Here is a 20,019-nt window from a genome sequence, read left to right as displayed (position 1 = left end):
GTGATAACTTATAGTACTTTCAGTCGTAATTAGAAGAAAAACAAACTTTACTTTAAGTCATAATAGACAATTTCTGCCCTCAGAATGCATCGGTACAACGTAACAGAAAACAAAACAAAAACGTTTAATTATCTGACGGGTAGTAAGCTATCAGAGCTTTTTTATATGCTGGCGAATTAATCATTCATATCCCTCTCAGTGTAAAAAGATATATTTTGTAGCTGGAGTTACATTTTGACTGCGCCAAAATATGTATATTTATCTAATTTTCGAGGCATTAAGCTTAGAGACTTAGTCGTATATGATCATATCATTGAAATTCATAATTGCAGTTACATCCCTATCACATCCCTACATCCGAGTTCTATTACATCAACTCATAGTTTCCATATGTCACATATAAATATAATTGCAAGCGTTATTCCAAATTATGGATTACTTATATCTACGCGATAAGGCGTATTCGGCGTAGTCATAGTTAGTGACGCGAATCAGTGTTGAAGTCGGAACCCAAACAATGGCGGCAGAAGTCGAGGAGGTACAGCTTGATTTGATCTCGGGTAAAAAAGGCGGAGACAAGGAACTACCCCGAAGGGAGGTATGGAAAAACAAAGTAGAATATAGCTTGGGATTGATCGGATACAGCATTGGACTTGGAAGTGTCTGGAGGTTCCCGTACGTGTGCATGAAGAATGGAGGAGGTATTTTAAAATTATTATTACGATAATAAGCAAGATATAGATAAAAGCCCTGTTTAGGTGATTTAGTGATTTAATAAAAGATGAATTAGCTTTGAATTAATTTGATGAATTTAAATATATTTGTAATTCAAATTGTTGCCTGTATTTCTTTTAAAGCTATGCCATACCTGGGCGATTTTTTTTACACATTATTTCTTCTTCAGAAATCTGATGAAAACCATAATGTTTGATGAATATTCAATTTAACAAACAAACATACCTTATAAACATTAGTTACATCATCTAATTTATGCACTGTAAAATTCTTGTTTTTATGCCTTATGTATGTTTAGATGGAATATACGTCTAGAAATCACTTTGCAATTACTAATAAGTAGGTAGAAATATTCTGACCGGATTAAATCATTTCACTGTATTATAGATGTAATCATAATCATTTCTGGCAGTATTGCCAAAAAATATTTTCATCTTATTTGTACTTGTGAAATTAAAACATTTGTATTGTAAGTATTTGTATCCTTAAATTATTGGTAGCGTTTGGTGATGAATGACACATAAAAAGTTCGTTACGTTATTGCCAACGAGTAATGTCTTTTACATTGCATATCAATTATGATGATTAAGTTGTTAGTGAATAACTAGGTAATTGTTAAACGGCTCTTTTTAAATTCAATACAATTGGGTATAGTAAATGTAGACCGAATCAATTGTCTCTTAAAATGAATTCTTTTTTAATGAGCGTTTTAATAAACGACAACAAAAAGAAAGAAGTTTATTTTACGAAACAGATGATTCGGTTTATAGTAAATAGGCAATGACTGAACAGCTATATAAACTAATACGAGAAGCAAAAATAAATTATTTAAGTTAATTTTTTTGTATATTGTTGGCTCTGATTTAGGAGTGAAACGTAATCGAGTCATTTGTTCTTATTATACTAACAGGCGTGACAGAAACAGCTTATTGTAAAATGACATTACCTAGATATCACAGATTTACATCACACGTAATTTCTTCACAATAACCTTCAAATTAGTTGAGTGAATATTATGTAAGCTTGGAAATCATGACCAAATATTTTAAATGATAATAACCTCTGATATACCTTTTCCCCTTTTCACTTCTGAATATTAAAGAGAATATAATATTTACATCTTGTGATAAATGAATAATGACAGGCGTCCCTATAAACATCTTTGCGAAGGTATTGCGTTAAGCGTGGTTACTCATTGACATGTGTATGTGTGAAAACGGTATACCATGAACTAGTTTCCTTTTAGGGATTACTTAATATCTTCGTTTTGTGTTCTAATGAGTAAGTGAAGATTAATTTTTGGAAAATGAAAATTGTGTAGGATAACCACTCACCATACGTGACAAGAGGGTAACATTTCGCGAATGTAATGGCAAAATTTGCGAAAGCATGTCCCACGCAAAAGAAAGCCGGTGCCTAGTATTGACCGTAGGGATAGTTCAGTGGACCCCCGATAATCCGGACGACGATAATCCGGAAAACTCTCAGTCCAGGCGGAAATGTTAGGTATTGGATTACCCTAAAATACCATATGGTAGAATAGCAGTTATTAAATCACTTGCAATTTCCAAATTGGTACATTTATTTATGAGCTTACCTTCGCCAAGTTATCAATATTTGACAAGACGTAACAAAATCATCTTCTCATATTTATGGGGTAATTCAACAGATAGAATTTCTAGAAAACAAGTCATTCAGAGTAAGGAAAGGTGTGGGCTAGAATTGATACATTTAGAGTCATTCTTAAAGTCTTTAAAGCTTGGTTGAATAAGAAGATTGATGAAAAACCCAGCATGTACATGGGCACATGTCCTGTTAGGGGACCATGAGCATGAAGTTGAACTTCATCTCTCTAATGCTGGTGATGGATTCTATAAATTGATGTCAAAAAGAACAATTAATTTATTTTGGAAGGAGGTTTTCTTGATGCTTTCAGAGGTTAAAAAATATTTCCTCCCGATGACATGTATATATTAGCAGAACCTTTGTGGTTCAACTCTCTCTTTACCATTGGTAAAAAACCAGTTTACTGGAAAGACTGGTATGAGATAGGAATAATAACAGTTCAAGATATGATTGACAAAAATGGAGACATTTATTCTTATCCAAACTTTTGCCAATTTTGTCATTTTCGACCTCCTTTCACTTTACTTGAAGGATTAAAGAGGGTATTAATAGAATCTTTTCCAAGTTTGAAGGAGAAGTCCAATATCATGGATCCCCCAATTTTTCCATATTTCTTAGAATTCATAGTCTCAGATGAACCTGGAAAAAAGAATAAAATACAAAACTTTAACTCAATCATATGGATTATCAATTAACAATTCTTACAAGATGAAATGGGCATGTGACTTAGGGCTGGATGATGATGACGAGTTCTGGTGGACAAAAACCCACACGATTATTTTCAAACAATCACAGGATACCAAGTTAAGGTGGCTGCAATATCGTCTGGTCCATAGAATTTTACCAACTAATATTTTTTCTATTCAGAATTAGGGTAGTGGATTCTCCACTATGTACATTCTGAAGTGATGAAAATGAAACATATATACATTTGTTTTACGAATGTTCAAGGATAGCAAAACTTCGTAAGGAGTTTGAGAAATGGTTACTTGAGAAAACCACTTTCAATGTTAGTTTATCACCATTATTAATACTGCTTGGTCTACATGTCGACATAACAATATGTTTATATAATGTCATTACTTTTCAAACAATATGTATATCACCGTAGAATTAAGAAAATTTATGTATGTTTTTAAGTACTTAAATTACATATAAGTAAGTATTATGAGGCGGAAAAGGTTATGTATAAATCTAAAAATGAATATACAAAATTCCTTATAAGATAAGGAGGATGGCATGCCTTGTTTGAAAAAAACCCATTGAAATTAAGTTGTCTCTTCGACAATTCACAAATTGTAGATAGATGAAATGTTGGTCTTGTAGGGTTGGTGTAAGTGTGTATGTCCAATTGTTGCATATATACAAAATTGTAATGTAAGACATATTATTGGTATTGCGATGAATTGTATTCCTTGTTCTGTGTAATAACATGTTCATGAAAATCAATAAAAAATTTGTATGAGAAAATTTACATCAAGGTAATTTCGACAAAGTCATTTACGCTCTGTTTCTGATGTCATATTTTCTGTGACAGATGTTGCCTTTAAATTCTATGGATTGGATGACATCTATAAGGTATCAGATATCGCATTAGAATGTGTTTTCAAAGTCTCTATTGAAATCAATTATGTGTTAATTTTGCTAACCAATGGTATTTAGTCCGATACTCTCCCTATATACCCATGGCTAGTGAAGTTGTATATTCATTGGTTGTTGCATAACATTGTAAATACAAATGTATAATCAATATTTCAAGTTAATTGAGGAACTCAATAAGTCACTTAAATTTCATATCTTTAACGGGACTTATGTTTCATGAATACTTACTCCATTGATAAACTGTGAAATTGACACCTTCGGTGTTTTCATTAAAACATTATTTGGTATTTGCATTAAGCTGTTTTATGTCTTGGTTTAGCCACTTTATATTTTTTCTCATCAGGTTGTCATCTGTTTCTGTACTAGGTTGACATATGTTGCTGTACATAGGTTGCCATATGTGAAAATATGTGAAAATGAATCACCGCGAGAAGTGTCCGACATAGGTAGGGTAAAGCTATAAATCGCGAAACTAAATCCCGCAAAAAAAGTAGTTAGGCATTAAAACGCGGAATGGATTCGCTGTGAAAAAATAGGTGTTACAAGCAAGCATTATTTGTCTATTTAATAGGTGCATTCCTCATTCCTTTCTTCACATTTACGCTGTTATGTGGGTTTCCTATGTACTATATGGAGCTTTGCCTTGGCCAGTTTTCTGGGAAAAGTGCCCTAGTCTCCTGGTCACTCTGTCCACTTCTCGAGGGTAAGTATTTACCTGTAAAAGATTTCCAGAATTTCCAATTTATTTGCAATTACTGTAAATGTACTTATTTAGCGGTAGTTTTATTTAAGTGCTTTCCACACTCTCTTTGAAGCGCTAATTCCCGTACAACGCTAAATTTTGTAAAAGAGTACTTCCGGTTTTGAATAACCATATTGCGCGAATTAATATCCGCACTAATAAATCATAATTTACAATTTTACGCATTTTGACGGCGCTAAAATAAGCACATTAACTGTATTACGTTTCTCATCTCCTCATATATTCTGTATAATAAAATAACTTTTTACAAGCTAATATTTACGCAATGTTAAGCACCATTATGAATTTTGGCTACCACATTTTTGCAGAAATTAATTGTAAGTACAATATATAAAGTTAAAGGCCCACTACCTTTCCGAAACGGCTTTTAATTTTAAATGTGAATACAAAGCTACACTCAAAATATTAGCTTACCGTTATACTACATTTATCATTACCTTCCGTTTAACAAATTAATAAAAAAATTAATCAAATGCTACTTTTCATTACGCAGGCTATCTAACGTCTTCCGCCGTTGTTAGTTAACTATTACGCGTCAAACGGCAAAACAGCGAATAAGGTGTTAAGTGTTGACACAGATAATCTTGCATCTTAGAGCATCGATATATATTTCGTATGTTATTTATATTAAAGATGCTACACCGCTGGGAAATGGGATTTGTTCTCTATCAAAAACAGGAGTGACGAATTAGTATTTTCTTCAGTTACAAAAGTTACCTACTTTACACCATTACCGCCATTAAAAGTTTGAGCTGCTTGTTTTATTATTTTGAAGTTATTGCGTCACAAAACATTCCATGATACAATGCCCTATATGGAATTAAGTACTGAGTGTGCTTGCGTCAATAGCAGAGTATCATTAATGCGTATTTTTGTGTTTTTAGGCACATATATACACGATTAAACATCAGTTATTGTTCAAATGAAGAGTATCGTTTATGCTCTATCGGTGATGGACCATCTTGAAGAAAATTTTTAGTTTGTTACGGAAATGTTGTGGACGTTTTAATGAGATGATAATCACTTGATAATATATGTTGCCAATATTAAGATGATTTATGATTATAAGCACGGGTGTACATTAGGTGTAGGCTATTCCATGGTGCTGATGACGGCCATATGTTCGTGGTACTACGGACTGATCGTGGCCTGGGTGTTGTTATACCTGGGCTATTCCTTCTACCCGACTCACCCCTGGGCTAGCTGCGATAACGACTGGAATACAGACGAATGTGTGGTATTGAGGTCAGGGGTGTCCAACAAGAGTCAGTGGAATACTTCGTTCTCATACAATACATCGGAAGTAAAGTTGGACTTTTACCCTACAGCGGCGACAGAGTTCTGGAGGTAAACATACGATGTTACAGGCTAGATCTAGAGAGAGGTTGGGTTTCTAATAATGAGTGGTTTCGGTTCGGGCTTGTATTTCAAATGTCATGAAAACAAATCTGGCAAAGCAAATATCTACCATATCATTTGTCACTGGTTTACAATCTCTCAATGAAACAAAACTCTTCTGTTGAAAAAATGAAACAAGCCATGGACCATTTTTGAGTATAGAAGAAGCAAACAAGTGTCATAATGGCCTTGACCTCAGAATAAAGCTTCTTCTTGTAATGAGGACAAACACATGTACATGTACTACAAACAAATAAGAATAACATCTATAAGGTTGCTGTATTCTAAATAATATAATCACCATATTAGTACACTTTGTCTTCCACGGCTATATTTCGTTCTTAAAGTGGATAAAATAATATTGATATATCAATTAAATATTTTTTTTTAATTTATTTCAAGGTACAAGTTATTGAATGCATCTTCTGGAATCGACGTCTTGGGAGTACCACAATGGCACATTGTACTGGCTTTATTCTTCTCGTATTTCACCATGTTCCTTTGTATCGTGAAGGGGGTTACTTCATCTGGAAAGGTAAAATCATTTTCATATCATTTAAAATGTTTTGTTTAATTTTTCAAACTACAATTTACTTTAATTTGAATTTAGATAAAAAAATATAGTATTCTAGATCAACTTTATACGATCTAATTATAGTCAGCTGTGTTCGGATACGTCCAAAATTATTACACTGGTGAGTGTTATTTTCCGCTGTCCGAAGGAAAAATAACTCACATAATTCTAGATATATCCCAAGACAGCGTGCCATAAATGTTTTACAAATCTGCTAGTATCTTTAGTAAATGGTCAAAAAGTCAACTATTCAGAAGCTTCGAGATGGTAATGTAGTGGCTCATATCTCGTTTGGTAATGTTTGTTTAAAAGATCCAAATGGATTTTTTTAATTTTTTTTTTGCGTTATGTACATGTTTGTTGACTTGTGGGATATTTTCGAACGTTGATGATCTGACTACGGAACTCTGGAAAGAGTAATCTCTCTAAGCAGGGATAGCCGCAACTATGGTTACATGAATATGGCTATTCACCGGGTGTTATACACCGAAGGAAGACAATTGCCTTTGTATATTCGATTTATGAGCTAGCATGTGACCATTGTTTCCGCCAATGGGAACATATCTAATGGCAGTGACGTAAATTAAATTAAGATATCTAATATCATTCCTTTTTCATTAAGGTTGTATATGTAACAGCAACAGTTCCATTCATTCTCTTACTTGTGATTTTGGTCCGAAGCCTGTGTTTAGAGGGCTCTCTACACGGAGTACAGCTCTATTTGACACCGGATTTCTCTAGGTTACTTCACATTCAGGTAAAATTATGCATATAGACTACAATCATTAATGCCTTTATGAAACATTTCACTCACATATTACAAAAATACTGATAAGAGCTACTTTTTTTAGCCCACCATCATCAAATGTTTGGCGAATATTCAAATCGCCTTTTGTCCGTAGTCCGTCCATAAACAATGCTTGCTACCGCTATTTCTTGAGAAGTGTTCAACGGATATTTCTTTAAATTTTACATGCTTGGTTTCCTTAGTCCCTAAGAGTGTCATGACTGATTCTAAATTCAATATGACCGCCAGGCAGCCATCTTTGATTTTGGCTGTTTTGGATGTTTATTACCGCTATTTCTGGAGAAGTGCTCAACGGATATTTTTCTTATTTTACATACACGGTTCCCTTAGTCCCTAGGAGAGTCACGCTAATTTTGAGACTGATCGGAAAAACAATATGGCCCCCAGACACCCATTTATGATTTTGATAATTGAAGTTTGTAAACGTTTTTTCTAGGAAGTATTGAAGATATTTGTCTCAAATTTCGTGTGCAGGTTTCCCTAGGACCCTTGTTGTGCACATTTTATTTCGGCACCGATCGGTGAACACAATGGCCGACAGGCCGCCATATTGGATTTTGATAGTTGAAGTTTGTTACCGCTGTTACTCATAAAGTTCTGAAGCGATCTGTCTCAAATTTTATTCTGTATGTATTATGTAGTCAAAGTTTGAAAAGGAGAGAAAATATACCTCTTTCCATTGTCAGACATAGTTTATCCTTTGGTGGGCACTAAGATCCCACTGGGATCTCTTGTATTATCTGGTTATTTGTATTATACAGGTTTGGTTGGAGGCAGCTTTACAAGTCTTCTACTCTCTCGGACCGGCATGGGGTGCAATCATCACTATGGCTAGTTTTCACAAATTTAATGGCAACTGCCTCAGGTAGAGGTTTTCATTATGGCCACTTGGGATGCATGAACCATACGTCATTACATGTGTGTCCTTGATTATCCCTGGGTTTCTCTTGTACTTTACATAATATCGGGGGTATACGTGGATTTTTTCGTACTTATTTTCACGATTTGTAGGAGCAATCATGACGCGTCGGTGTAATATGTAAGGTAACTTCGAACGTTTAATTTTCATATTTTCACAAAATTTTACGCGCATTGGGAATCTTCGTAGGGAAAAAAACCTTCGTGGAATTAGCGAAAATTTCCACCACGCGTAAATGTCCATGTTTATTGTACAAAGTAAAGGGACTTAAGCATGTGTTCTGATCATGTCTTTCATTTTGTAACCACAGCACATGTTGTTGGCTTGAATTTCTGCAATATGCGACAAAACAAGTGATGTGACTTTGGTTGTTTCATTAAGTTTAATCAATACGCCACAGCATGTATTGGTTTCACAAAGAGACATTCAGAGATGTTGTTTTGCTGTTAGGGACGCCATGGTAACCGTAGCTGTAGATACATTATCCAACTTCCTTTGTGGTCTCGTCGTGTTCTCAGTCCTAGGATTTCTGGCACATGAGGCTAATGTATCCATACAGCAGCTTGCGGAATCGGGTAGGTAACGTTGTTCCATTAGGAAAGCAGTAAAAGTGATATAAGGACATGCTTCTCAAAATGATGAACACAAGCTGTTTAACCTCGCTTTATGCAAATTATCACGTTTTCCAACTTTGGTGATTAAATGAGTGTTTAGTATTTAAATCGTTACATTTTACAAGGAAACATTCGTTACTTATATAACAGTACTGAAAAAAAAAAAAAAAAAAAAAAAAAAAAAAAAAAAAAAAAAAAAAAAAAAAAAAAAAAAAAAAAAAAAAAAAAAAAAAAAAAAAAAAAAAAAAAAAAAAAAAAAAACAGAATTCACCTTAATCGGCCTATAACTGTAGTGATAAAATTGTCAGCAGTTTACATATTTATAGAAAAGTTTGATGCAAATAAACTTGTCTTTATTATGTTAATATTATAAATATACATGCTGACTGTTTTAAATATTACCTGATATGAACTTGTGTTTATTTTTTTTATCTCCAGGTCCTGGCTTAGTATTCCTTGTCTACCCTGAAGCTCTTACCCGCCTACCTGCTCCACACCTGTGGGCTGTATTGTTCTTCGTCATGTTATTTACTGTGGGACTCGACAGTCAAGTAAATGGCATAATAAGTTCACTCTATAAGTGTAACAGAAAAAGCACAGCTCAGAATCAAAAAGTATTGTTGAGAATACCGTATAGTCGCTTATTTTCGCGATTTTCGAGGAAGATTGCTATAATCCAAAAAAATGAACCATGAAATATTGACAAATGATTCAAAACCCTTAAAGCCTTAAAAAGAAAATGAAATGCAGACAAAGCCAAAATTTAATTTTCTCGTATTATTTAATATTGCGAAATGTTAAACCGCATGAATTATCTGGTAGTTAATGACATTGGTAGCAGGCTTTTTGTTGTTTCGTCGTGTTTTAGTATTTATTTTACTGAAGTAAAATATGTTTATTTCAATAGTTTGGTATGTTGGATGCAGTTGTGAGCGGGCTGACGGATAAGTTCCCTAAGACCTTACGGAAACGGAAAACCTACGTCCTGATTGCAGTCTTCTTTCTATTCTTCCTGACAAGCATTATATTTTCAACACAGGTAATACTTCAGCATAACATAGATCTAAAGCAAATCTAATGTCAGTTTCCATGACTTATTTCGATACGACTAATTGATATTTAAAATACAACTCAAGTGTTAGATTTTCTAGAATATGGAATGATAGTTGGATAGTTAAACAAAAACTAACTGTTTACTACGAATTAAAGCAGACTTTCTTCTTATTTTCTGTTATCAGAAATTAACGCTTTCAAGCGGTTTATACTTTCAATAATTGTAATTCTGTTCACACTGTCTGTATATCATGTTTTGATCTTACGACTTGAGTCAATACCGTTCTCGGGTTTTCGTTTTCGTAGGCGGGAGTTTACATCTTCCAACTAATCGATTGGTACGAGTCGACTTTCTGTTTGTTTATGGTGGCCACTCTAGAATGTATCATAATTGGATGGATATATGGTAAGAACATATATTATTATCTTAAGCTGCATTTAAAATACCGAGTCTTAAATCCTGTACATGAGAATCTAAGGCCCAAGTTTGCCTACGATCGGAGTGACAAGTATTTCTGGATTTGCAACGCAAACCTAACATTAAACGGATACGTCCGTAAGCGTAAGAAAGGGGGGGGGGGGGTTTGCTAGCAACACAGAATTGTGTGTGTGTTTTAGAGAGGACGGGATAGGAGGCCTTGAAGCATACCTTATGTCTAAAACCACTCGAACACCGCAGTCTTCAAATGTATGAATATCAATACATGTATATCAATATTATTTTAAAGGGTGAAAATCGGTAACATCACAATATCAAGGAAGAAGGAATATTACAATTTTCCTATATATCGTACAAATCTATTCTGCACATGTTTATCAAGTGACATTATTGAATTCATAGTATGACATTAATTATTGATATTTCAATTCAAATAATGTTTAATTTCTATATAAATTATTAATATTTGTTGAACATGTGTCTGTTATAGGAGCTGAGCGGTTCAGTAGGGATGTAGAAATGATGACAGGATCGCCTATCCCTGTGTTTATACGGGTTTCCCTGTGTATAGTTACTCCATCAGCCATGTTGGTGAGTCATTCTCCTGAATTACTAATGCGTCTCTAACCAAACTACATACACAACAATATTTGTATTTAGTCTGGATCACGCTTCTGATATGACTGCCTTAATAAGTATCTTGCTAACAAAGAAAGTATTATAAACTTTTTTTTTTCAATCCTACATGTATTTTTGTATGTGTTTTGTTGTTGAATCTCGGGGGAAGTAGTTTTACGTGATTTGACGTAATTTCCCCCCTACAACTTTCGTCTTCTTGACCTAATAAACACGCTGAGTACATGGGAAAACTAATATCCGCCGGAAATAGCTCTTCAATATGGTCGCCTTATGCTGTTTCAGAATGGTCTGAATCATTACATCATGATAGAAGGTGTTAGAATCTGGTGCCTACATAGTATTACAAAGAAGAAAGTATAATATAAAATCATAAAATACGTTATTTTGTAGCAAAATTAACAATCATTTTACGACCTAAATTAAGATTTTTTTTTTTTTAATTTACTGAAATGTCAGAAATTATTGCAATGACATTGAGTGGGGATCAATTCAAAACCACAAGTAACTTAAAATTTCGATTTTTGAAAGAAAAAAAATGAATACAACTCTTTTAGTGCTAATATATTAAAAGTTTGACATACTTACAGATTATGGCTCGAAATTTAGGCTTGATAAGATGACCATTCGAGTTTTGAGCAAGAAACAACTTAAACTGATGTTTTATACATGACTCTAGTGTGCCTCCATACATAGGGAATGTCACATCTTCCATTCTCGATAAATATATCAATTCTTGAATAATAACTTATTGAAGTGATACTGTGTTTACAATACAGTCAGACATACATAATATAATTATTCAATACTTCGTAAAATATACGAATTTTATGAAGCAAGAAAATGATCTACTGATTTTTTTACAATCCTATGAACATCCTTATATAAATATCATTGAGTATGGGATTTGGTTTTGTTCCATATGCGCATTACCTGAACCAGGGTTAAATTTCCTATCACATGAAATTTCATATTTATGGCATGGATTAGTTTATGTGAGACGGTATGTTATGTATACAAAATTTAATATTACATAGGTTGACCTCTCATCTTCATCAAAGGAAAGCTGACGCAAAGTGTAGTTTTCATCAATTGTAACCTACTCTTCACTGTGACAATATTTCGAAACCTACTTGTCACTTTAGCGTCGTCATCAATTACATGGTCCACATGTTTGGTTTTTTTATTTGTTTTAATTTATACGGCCCATAGGCAATAACACGGGCCGAGGTATTAAGTCAAAACTTTATAAATACAAATTAATTCAAACGTTGTAAGTGGTAAAGAATATTTTTCAGTTGAGTAACAGTTTATCAAACAAATAACATAGCGAATATTGAATGTTACGACATGCATGTGTTATGTACCCAGTAGACTTTGTACTGTATGTACTATAGGTGGGTTACTGTGACCAACTTTTGACCAATAAGATAGGCTTTGACTTCTGCATAACGCTACTGCTATACTTTAATGATAATAATAGTAATTTTCATCGTTGTTTATGTTTGTGAACTGTGAGAGCTCTGTCGGAATCTGGTGATTGTAAATTTTGACATTGGTATCATTGGTTGTATTGCGTAATGTTTAGGATGTTTTAGATGATCAAAGCTTTGGACTAATTGTTTTGTGAATTTATTCTCTTTGAACACATTGAAATCAATATATTCATTGCCACGATAGCGAACTTTCATAAGTTTTATAAAAAAGTATCTTGTGAGGTTGGTAAAGCTTGATTTTATATCAATTAAATGTTTAGGGGGAGTTTACGTTGTATTATTTATGGATATTGACATTATAGGTTGCATTCATAGCTGTGTTGGTGAACTTTGACCGGCCGGTATACAAAGGTTACAGATACCCAGATTATATTGGTGTCATAGGAATCCTTATAGGTATTGTCTCCATCGTACCAACACCGGTAATCTTCCTGTGGCAACTGACATCCCAGCAAGGAGCACTTTCACAGGTACATGTACTATGTGCTCATAAACTAACTTTGCAATAAGATATTCTTTAGTTTATTTTGCTCATTACTTCACAGTTACACGTTTCTCCCTTATTAGAATATCGTGATGTCATGACATTTTCTCAAACTGTCTTTTGCAATAGCATTCAAAACAAGACTGGTACAATATCAGTGATGTCGGTTTTAAATAACATAAAGTTGTTTTGTTTCAGAGACTGAGAAGTGCGATGATGTCATCTTCAGATTGGGGTCCAAGCAACGAGCATGCGCGCCATACATATACAGCGTATAAATATAATCAATCATTCTGGCGAAGGATTAAAGTCAATATAACAGGACATTCATAAAATGATTTTCTTCATTGAGGTTTATAAGCATAAATTAGCCAAATGTCTGTTTGCTTTATTCGGATACGAGTTGTGACTCCTTAATAATTCAGCAATAACTATGTTAGAACGGGCACAGACTTTTATTGTCAAATATGTTCAAAGGTTTAGGTACAAACCCAGGAGTGACGTGTATATCACTGCTTGGTTGGGTTACCATTGAATCATATACAGACATTATTATTTTTAGACGAATCATTGCCATGGATAGTAGGTTTTAATACACAATGTTTTGTTATTTTTTTTTACGTTTTTAATACAGAAAATCGACAAGGTTTTAACCAGACGTCACACGAATATTAGGGAAATACTCGTTGTATGATACATTTGCTCATTGTATTCAATCTCGTATTTTGGAAAAAAAAAAAAATTGGCAAAAACTTGTTTATAAAAATGTATTCAAATTTGAAGAACGATAACGGCTAGAACATATATCAAATGATAAACATTTTATTAGATTGAAATATATTCATTCTAAAACTAGTTTGAGTTTTCTTTGGAAGCTCACTGTGACGTTCCCACAGTATTATAGACATGTACAATCAATATTGAATGTTTGTGTAAACTCGCGAATATTAAATTGTATGGAATTATGTCAATATTATGGAATGCGTTTTAATTTTAATGTAACCCATAAAATTTAACATTGTGGCAAAAACAAAACGAAAGTCGTGAATACTGGTGATTTCGATCAATTATGTCGGATTAGAATTCATACCGTCGCTTCCAAATTTATCAGAGTTTGATTTATTTAATACTTTGATGGGTAAAGAAATAAAATTTGAAAACATTAATAAACTTATTATTTGTGCATAATCAAATTAAATACACGTATTTTTTTTAAATTTTAAGCAAAATCATGTTTTGACTGTCGTAAATCATTGACAATAGGGATTGGACTCTAGTTTTCCCAACTTAGTGACGTCCTCTTCCGAGTGCATAATATAGATATATACATATATAAATGGACAGCGTTGAAGATATATATATATATATATATATATATATATATATAATCAATAATTTCTATTTTAGGAAAGAAGGAGAAAAGGGAAATATGAAAGAGTATAGGGGAGGAAAAAACAGTTTTTTGTTATGGACAGATACTCATTTATTAACTCATCATCATTTGCAAGGGTGATAATTGTGTACATAGTTATCTAACTGGCTGGAAATCATCGATCGATACTTCCTTAAAACATTGTCCGTTACACACATTCCATGGAAAACATTATACTGTAGATCCACTCGAAGCAATTCTTCTTATAACCGTATCTCCTACATTTACCTATTCCTAATATTAAAATTAACGAAATATACATATTATTTCAAATAGTGTTACTAACAATTCCTATTTCATTTGATATTTTGTTTTGTTTTCGTATTTCAAATCTATACGAACCTGAGTATGCTCTTTTTGTTTGCATTTCTGAATAAATGTCCATCAAATTACGCTCTTTATTGATTACATTTACAGCGCCGTTACAATAAGCGTACGTGTGACGGCCAGTCTAGTAGGTGGTTCTCTTGATTGGTAGCTAGTCAGGTTGCATGGTAGCTAGTCAGTTTGCCAACGACATTCAAGAAGCTGTGTAAGCACGGCTCTCATTGGCTGTCGCTTCAATGTAGGGGCGGAGCAAAACAGTTGGAAATGTCTGTCGTCGATTACTACATAAAATGATCGGCATCGTAAGCTTCATAATGTAAAAAGGTTACACAAATACATTTAATTACCTCATGTATAGACTCTAAATGGAAAGAGCTACTGTTGTAGCGGCAAAGTCAGTCAGAAATTGTACGGAAAAGAAATCACCTGCTTCTGACTAATTATAACTTTACCGCAAGGTGTGCGAAACCAAATCGGGTACAATGTACAACCGACCATCGTGTCTTGTCAAAATATATTCCGATAAAACACGGCTTTGACACATACCTGGATGTTAGTAGGCGATGCTATTCCAGCTGCAGGCGTAGATTTTTTTTAACTTTGTCACCAGTATTTAATCAGAGAGATGTATTTGAATCTAGTGTTGACAATTTCTCGGCTAAAATCAACCTACATTTTGTAAACTTCCGCCGCGCATGCGCCAACGTCCGAGAACATTACCTCGAATATGAATCAAATTGAATTATAAATATTTAGGCAATGCATTCAAACTCAAAATCTACAACTAGAATAACATCCCCTACTAACATCCAGGTATGTATCAAAACCGTGTTTGATCGGAATATATTCTGATAAGACATAATCTATTGTCAGCCGTACCTGATTTGTTTTCCACACCAAACGGACCTTGCAGCGGAAGAGTCAGTCAGAAGGTACAACAGTAGCTAACGTTAGATTCGGCTGTGACATTACATGTAATATTAGAATGGATACAATAGATCTAAACCCAACACATTAATAAACACGATGAAAAGTTTGATCCATTGGAACGTTGGTAGATACATAACATTATGCTACAGTATGACTACTCCCCAAAGTCGAGAGAAATGGCCATACCAATAATTTATGAACAATATATCTCAAAACATTCGTGTAATAAGTGAAACAAAACAATTACGAATTTTTTAATACAGTGGTTCGATGTATACATTGTAAAATATTAAAAAGTATACAATGTGATCAAACACATTGTACAACAGAGTCGGGTATGAACATCAAAGATCCGCTGGCTCCGCCTACTTCTCAATGTTGTCGGCGATCTTGTCAGTCAGGGGGCAATCAGTCGGGCTGTCGATGCTTCAGCCAATCAATGCCACCTAAAATCTAATCTACTGCATCAGTTAACAGCCTACTAGATCAGCTACCAGCCAACGTGTATATCGAGTGAATGAATGTAAATAGGAACACTTGTTGTAACTCGATACTCACTCTAAATACGACACCAAATAGACAATTCATATACATGAGCCATAGCATTAATCCATATTATATGGTATTTAATATAATTTTATCACATAGATTACAATCTGAATCACTCTTGTTATCCATATAATACTACCGCTATACTTTGTAATGATCTAGATAAATACAAATGTCAAATTACTTTAATCGGCAATTTACGCAAGGGGTAATTTGTGTTAAAATACTTGAATGCCTTTTCAGCGTGAAAGTTTCCACTGCGCAAAAAATGTTTTTGAAAATATAAACCATATACGTGTATATAACGAAAAGCCCGAGGTTATGGATATCACGAAACCAACAATCAATTGTCTTGCAAATTGCGATTAAGACTCGCGAAAATATAAAGTTTACCTATTTGGGGTGAAATATTGTTATACGCTTAGTCATGTGTTAACAAATTATTTGTCCCCATTGAAAGTTTAGATACCATATGTTATCATTTCAGTGACAAACATCCGTGTATGTAATATATACAATACTTCTACATTTAGTTCACCACCCTCCACCTCATGTAGAGCAATTGCCAGGCACTGAGTGCTAGTCGGTAGTTTTTTTCTCCAGATACTCTGGCTTTCCTCCAACAAAACCTTTCATGACCCTGCATAACCCTGGCTGTTCATAAACCTAAACATGTTGTATAATATATATACGCATATGCGCATATAAAGACAATGTAGAATGCCTGTAAAATGCAGTACACAATGTTCATAGTTTCGTCCATTGTCATATCAATTAGGACAGAGATTGTGAGTCCGAATATAAATCGACACATTGTGTTATAACACTATAGATATACAGGGTAGGTCGAGGTTATCTTGTGTAAACGATCCCGCAATCTATGTAGTTCAAAATTAAACCTGCACCTGACGTTACCTTGACAGGGATGTAAAATGGCGGGCAGATTACTCACAGCAATTTTTATTACGAGACAAGAGTATTGATCGGTAGATTTTGTGCTGGGGCATAGTGGATGAATGAAAGTTGTACGCGTATCTCGGTCTCTTGAGCTGCAGTAGTGTGTCTGCGCGTAAACGCTTGTGGTGGTAAAATCGATCGATACAAAAAGGACATGTCGGAAACAAGGACTCCGTTTGAGTTTCTGGACGAACCAGCTGTGATTTCACAGTTTAACTACCCAAATAACATCACTTCTATCCATCCCACAGGAGATGGACACGCCTGGATATCGGACAGTCAGTCTAAGACGATCGTTCTCGTCGATGACAAAGGAACAGTGGAACGGAAGGTGACTCATCACGATGGCAGCATTGCGGACATTAGTATTGCATCTAATACAAAACACATCTGGTTCTGTTGTCTGAATGAGAAAACTATATACGAAGTGCCTACAACGTCAGACCAGCCTACAAAACGGTTCAAAACTGCTGACGAGCCTTTTTATTTGTGTGTCACCAAGGACGGAAATGTCGTTGTGGGGTCAGAGTGCAAGGTTACTGTTTATGATGGAAATGGCACGGTGCTCCATCAGACAACACGTGACGTCTCCGGGGTAGTGTCTCCTGCTTCAATAGCTCAGTGTCCAGTAACGGGGAATGTAGCAATCGTGAATGGTGAACCCACCGGTAGTGACACAGATAACATCAAGAGCTGGCGAAGTCATGTTATTGTGTTTGATAAAACCCTAGATGTGAAGTTCCGATATAAAGGAGAAGGGATTCAGAACCATGAAGCAGCACCGACGCATCTGTTCGGTCCAAATTCAATCTCTTATGACTCTTTTGGGAACTTGGCAATTGCTGATTACAAGACATATACTGTGGAATTAATTAATGGATCTGGACAATTCATTAAAACTCTTCACAGAAACAGTCGTGAGCAAGGCGCGATCGGTATAGATACCGGGAATGTGCTGTGGACAGAACTAGAGCTCGATTCTGGGGAATGGATAATACAACTTATGAAGTATTACAAACATTAACATTCTGAATGTACCCCTTGTTTTACAGTATATCATATTTAAATATCAATATATGCATATATGTCCTATGCAGCTCTATTTATCAATATTATTTAAAATTAATTTTCAGAAAAGTCCGAAATGACTAAACATTTTGCATTTCATTCACCCCAATAGTTACTGCTAAATCAGCTTAATATTTCAGTTTGCTCAATTTTCTGTAGAATTAAACATGCTATGAAATAATTAAACATTTTCAATTACTCTTTATATTGTATTTTGTGGGCCTATCAAAGGACTGTTATCAATTTCTTAATACTTTTGATTCAAAAGCTTTTTACATAGCGTTTTAATATATGCCTTATAATGAATCAACTATGGATTTCTAAATTATTTATCAAATACTGAATTGGCATTTCATTATAAATTGATGAACACTCTATTTTGTCATCATAAACCTATTTATAGTATCAAACACATTCGACAGTACGTCTTATATTTGTTTTATTGATTTAAAGGGGCCACGGTGGCCGAGTGGTTAAGATATCTCGACATACAACCACAAGCCCTCCACCTCTGGGTCACGGGTTCGAATCCCATGTGGAGCAGTTAGCAGGTACTGACCGCTGTCCTCCAATAACAAAGCTTGCATTACTTGACCCTGGCTGTTAATGGGATGCTAAACTAATAAAGCACAAAAAACCCTTATTGATATAAAAAGCTGGTTTATTGATGCTATATTAGTATAATTTCAATGGTCTCGTTTATAAAAGGTCCTATTTAAAGACCTATTTAAAGATGCTCCACCGCCGACAGGGCATAAATGATATTCATCATTCGAACAATAGTTGGTGTTTAATCGTGTATATATATTTCTAATTAACACAAAAATTAATATAAAATAATTTATTTTGCTTTTGGTGCATGTGAAATCAATACTTCATTCCATATATGATATAAGGCCATGATATAATTCGGGATGCAAATAATTATTTTTTATATTTTTAAATTAAAGTAAAATAAGAAGCTCAAACTTTCCAATGGTGGTAATGGTGTAAAGTAAGAAAAATACTAAATCGTCTGCTCCTGTTTTTGATAGTGGAAAAAATACCATTTGTCAGCGGTGGAGCATCTTTAAATAGGTATTATGTGTCTATACACGAGATGTGTTTATGTAACGAGCTCACGTGTTGTTTGTCTTAGGAGACAACCCGGGCATGCTATGTATACTAAGTCCTGCAAATGTGCAAAAAATCTGTCAGCGGTTAATAAAAAAGCAATAGAGAGTTTTATAGTGTATGATTTAAGTCTGGTTAAAGCCAAGCAACACATGTGATTTACATTCAGTTATCGGATGAGCAAATATTTATGTTTTGATATGTTTTAACGTATCAATACATCATATGCAGTTGATTTAAAATAATATGCATTAATATGTATAAATGAAGAAAACACGTTAAACATCTGCGAGATTTGTGCAGACATGTACAGAAAAAATCAACTGACATTCTGAAGTTTCGCAACGTCTAATATTATTAGATTGGAAAGACAATACCTTGCAGTGCTTCTTATGACGACCCCTATAATGTCCCAGGAAGCTACTTACATGTCTTAATTAAGATTCAACGTTATGTAATTGAACTGAGAATTTTGTCATTTCAACAAATTTCATTG

At 34.2% G+C, this 20,019-nt stretch overlaps 2 protein-coding genes across 2 annotated transcripts; both read left to right on the top strand.

The window, feature by feature from the left end:
- The first annotated feature begins 517 nt into the window (after positions 1–517).
- On the top strand, positions 518–15,006 carry LOC138316614 (sodium-dependent proline transporter-like). The gene is made up of 13 exons (XM_069258289.1): positions 518–675; positions 4,500–4,666; positions 5,812–6,073; positions 6,527–6,659; positions 7,321–7,455; positions 8,268–8,371; positions 8,876–9,000; positions 9,478–9,590; positions 9,947–10,078; positions 10,399–10,498; positions 11,022–11,122; positions 12,966–13,133; positions 13,346–15,006. The coding sequence occupies exons 1-13, from the start codon at positions 518–520 to the stop codon at positions 13,478–13,480; spliced, it is 1,833 nt and encodes a 610-aa protein (XP_069114390.1). The 3' UTR covers positions 13,481–15,006.
- A 2,190-nt stretch (positions 15,007–17,196) lies between these two features.
- On the top strand, positions 17,197–18,608 carry LOC138315258 (uncharacterized). Its single transcript, XM_069256142.1, has one exon. It carries the CDS (start codon positions 17,497–17,499, stop codon positions 18,364–18,366), a length of 870 nt encoding a protein of 289 aa, XP_069112243.1. The 5' UTR covers positions 17,197–17,496; the 3' UTR covers positions 18,367–18,608.
- Positions 18,609–20,019: the final 1,411 nt, after the last annotated feature.

The sequence above is a fragment of the Argopecten irradians genome, chromosome 2 (genome assembly GCF_041381155.1).
Source record: "Argopecten irradians isolate NY chromosome 2, Ai_NY, whole genome shotgun sequence".
Classification (NCBI taxonomy): Eukaryota; Metazoa; Mollusca; class Bivalvia; order Pectinida; family Pectinidae; genus Argopecten; species Argopecten irradians.
The sequence above is the reverse complement of the archived record's forward strand: the minus strand, read 5'-3'. Positions and strand labels throughout refer to the sequence as shown.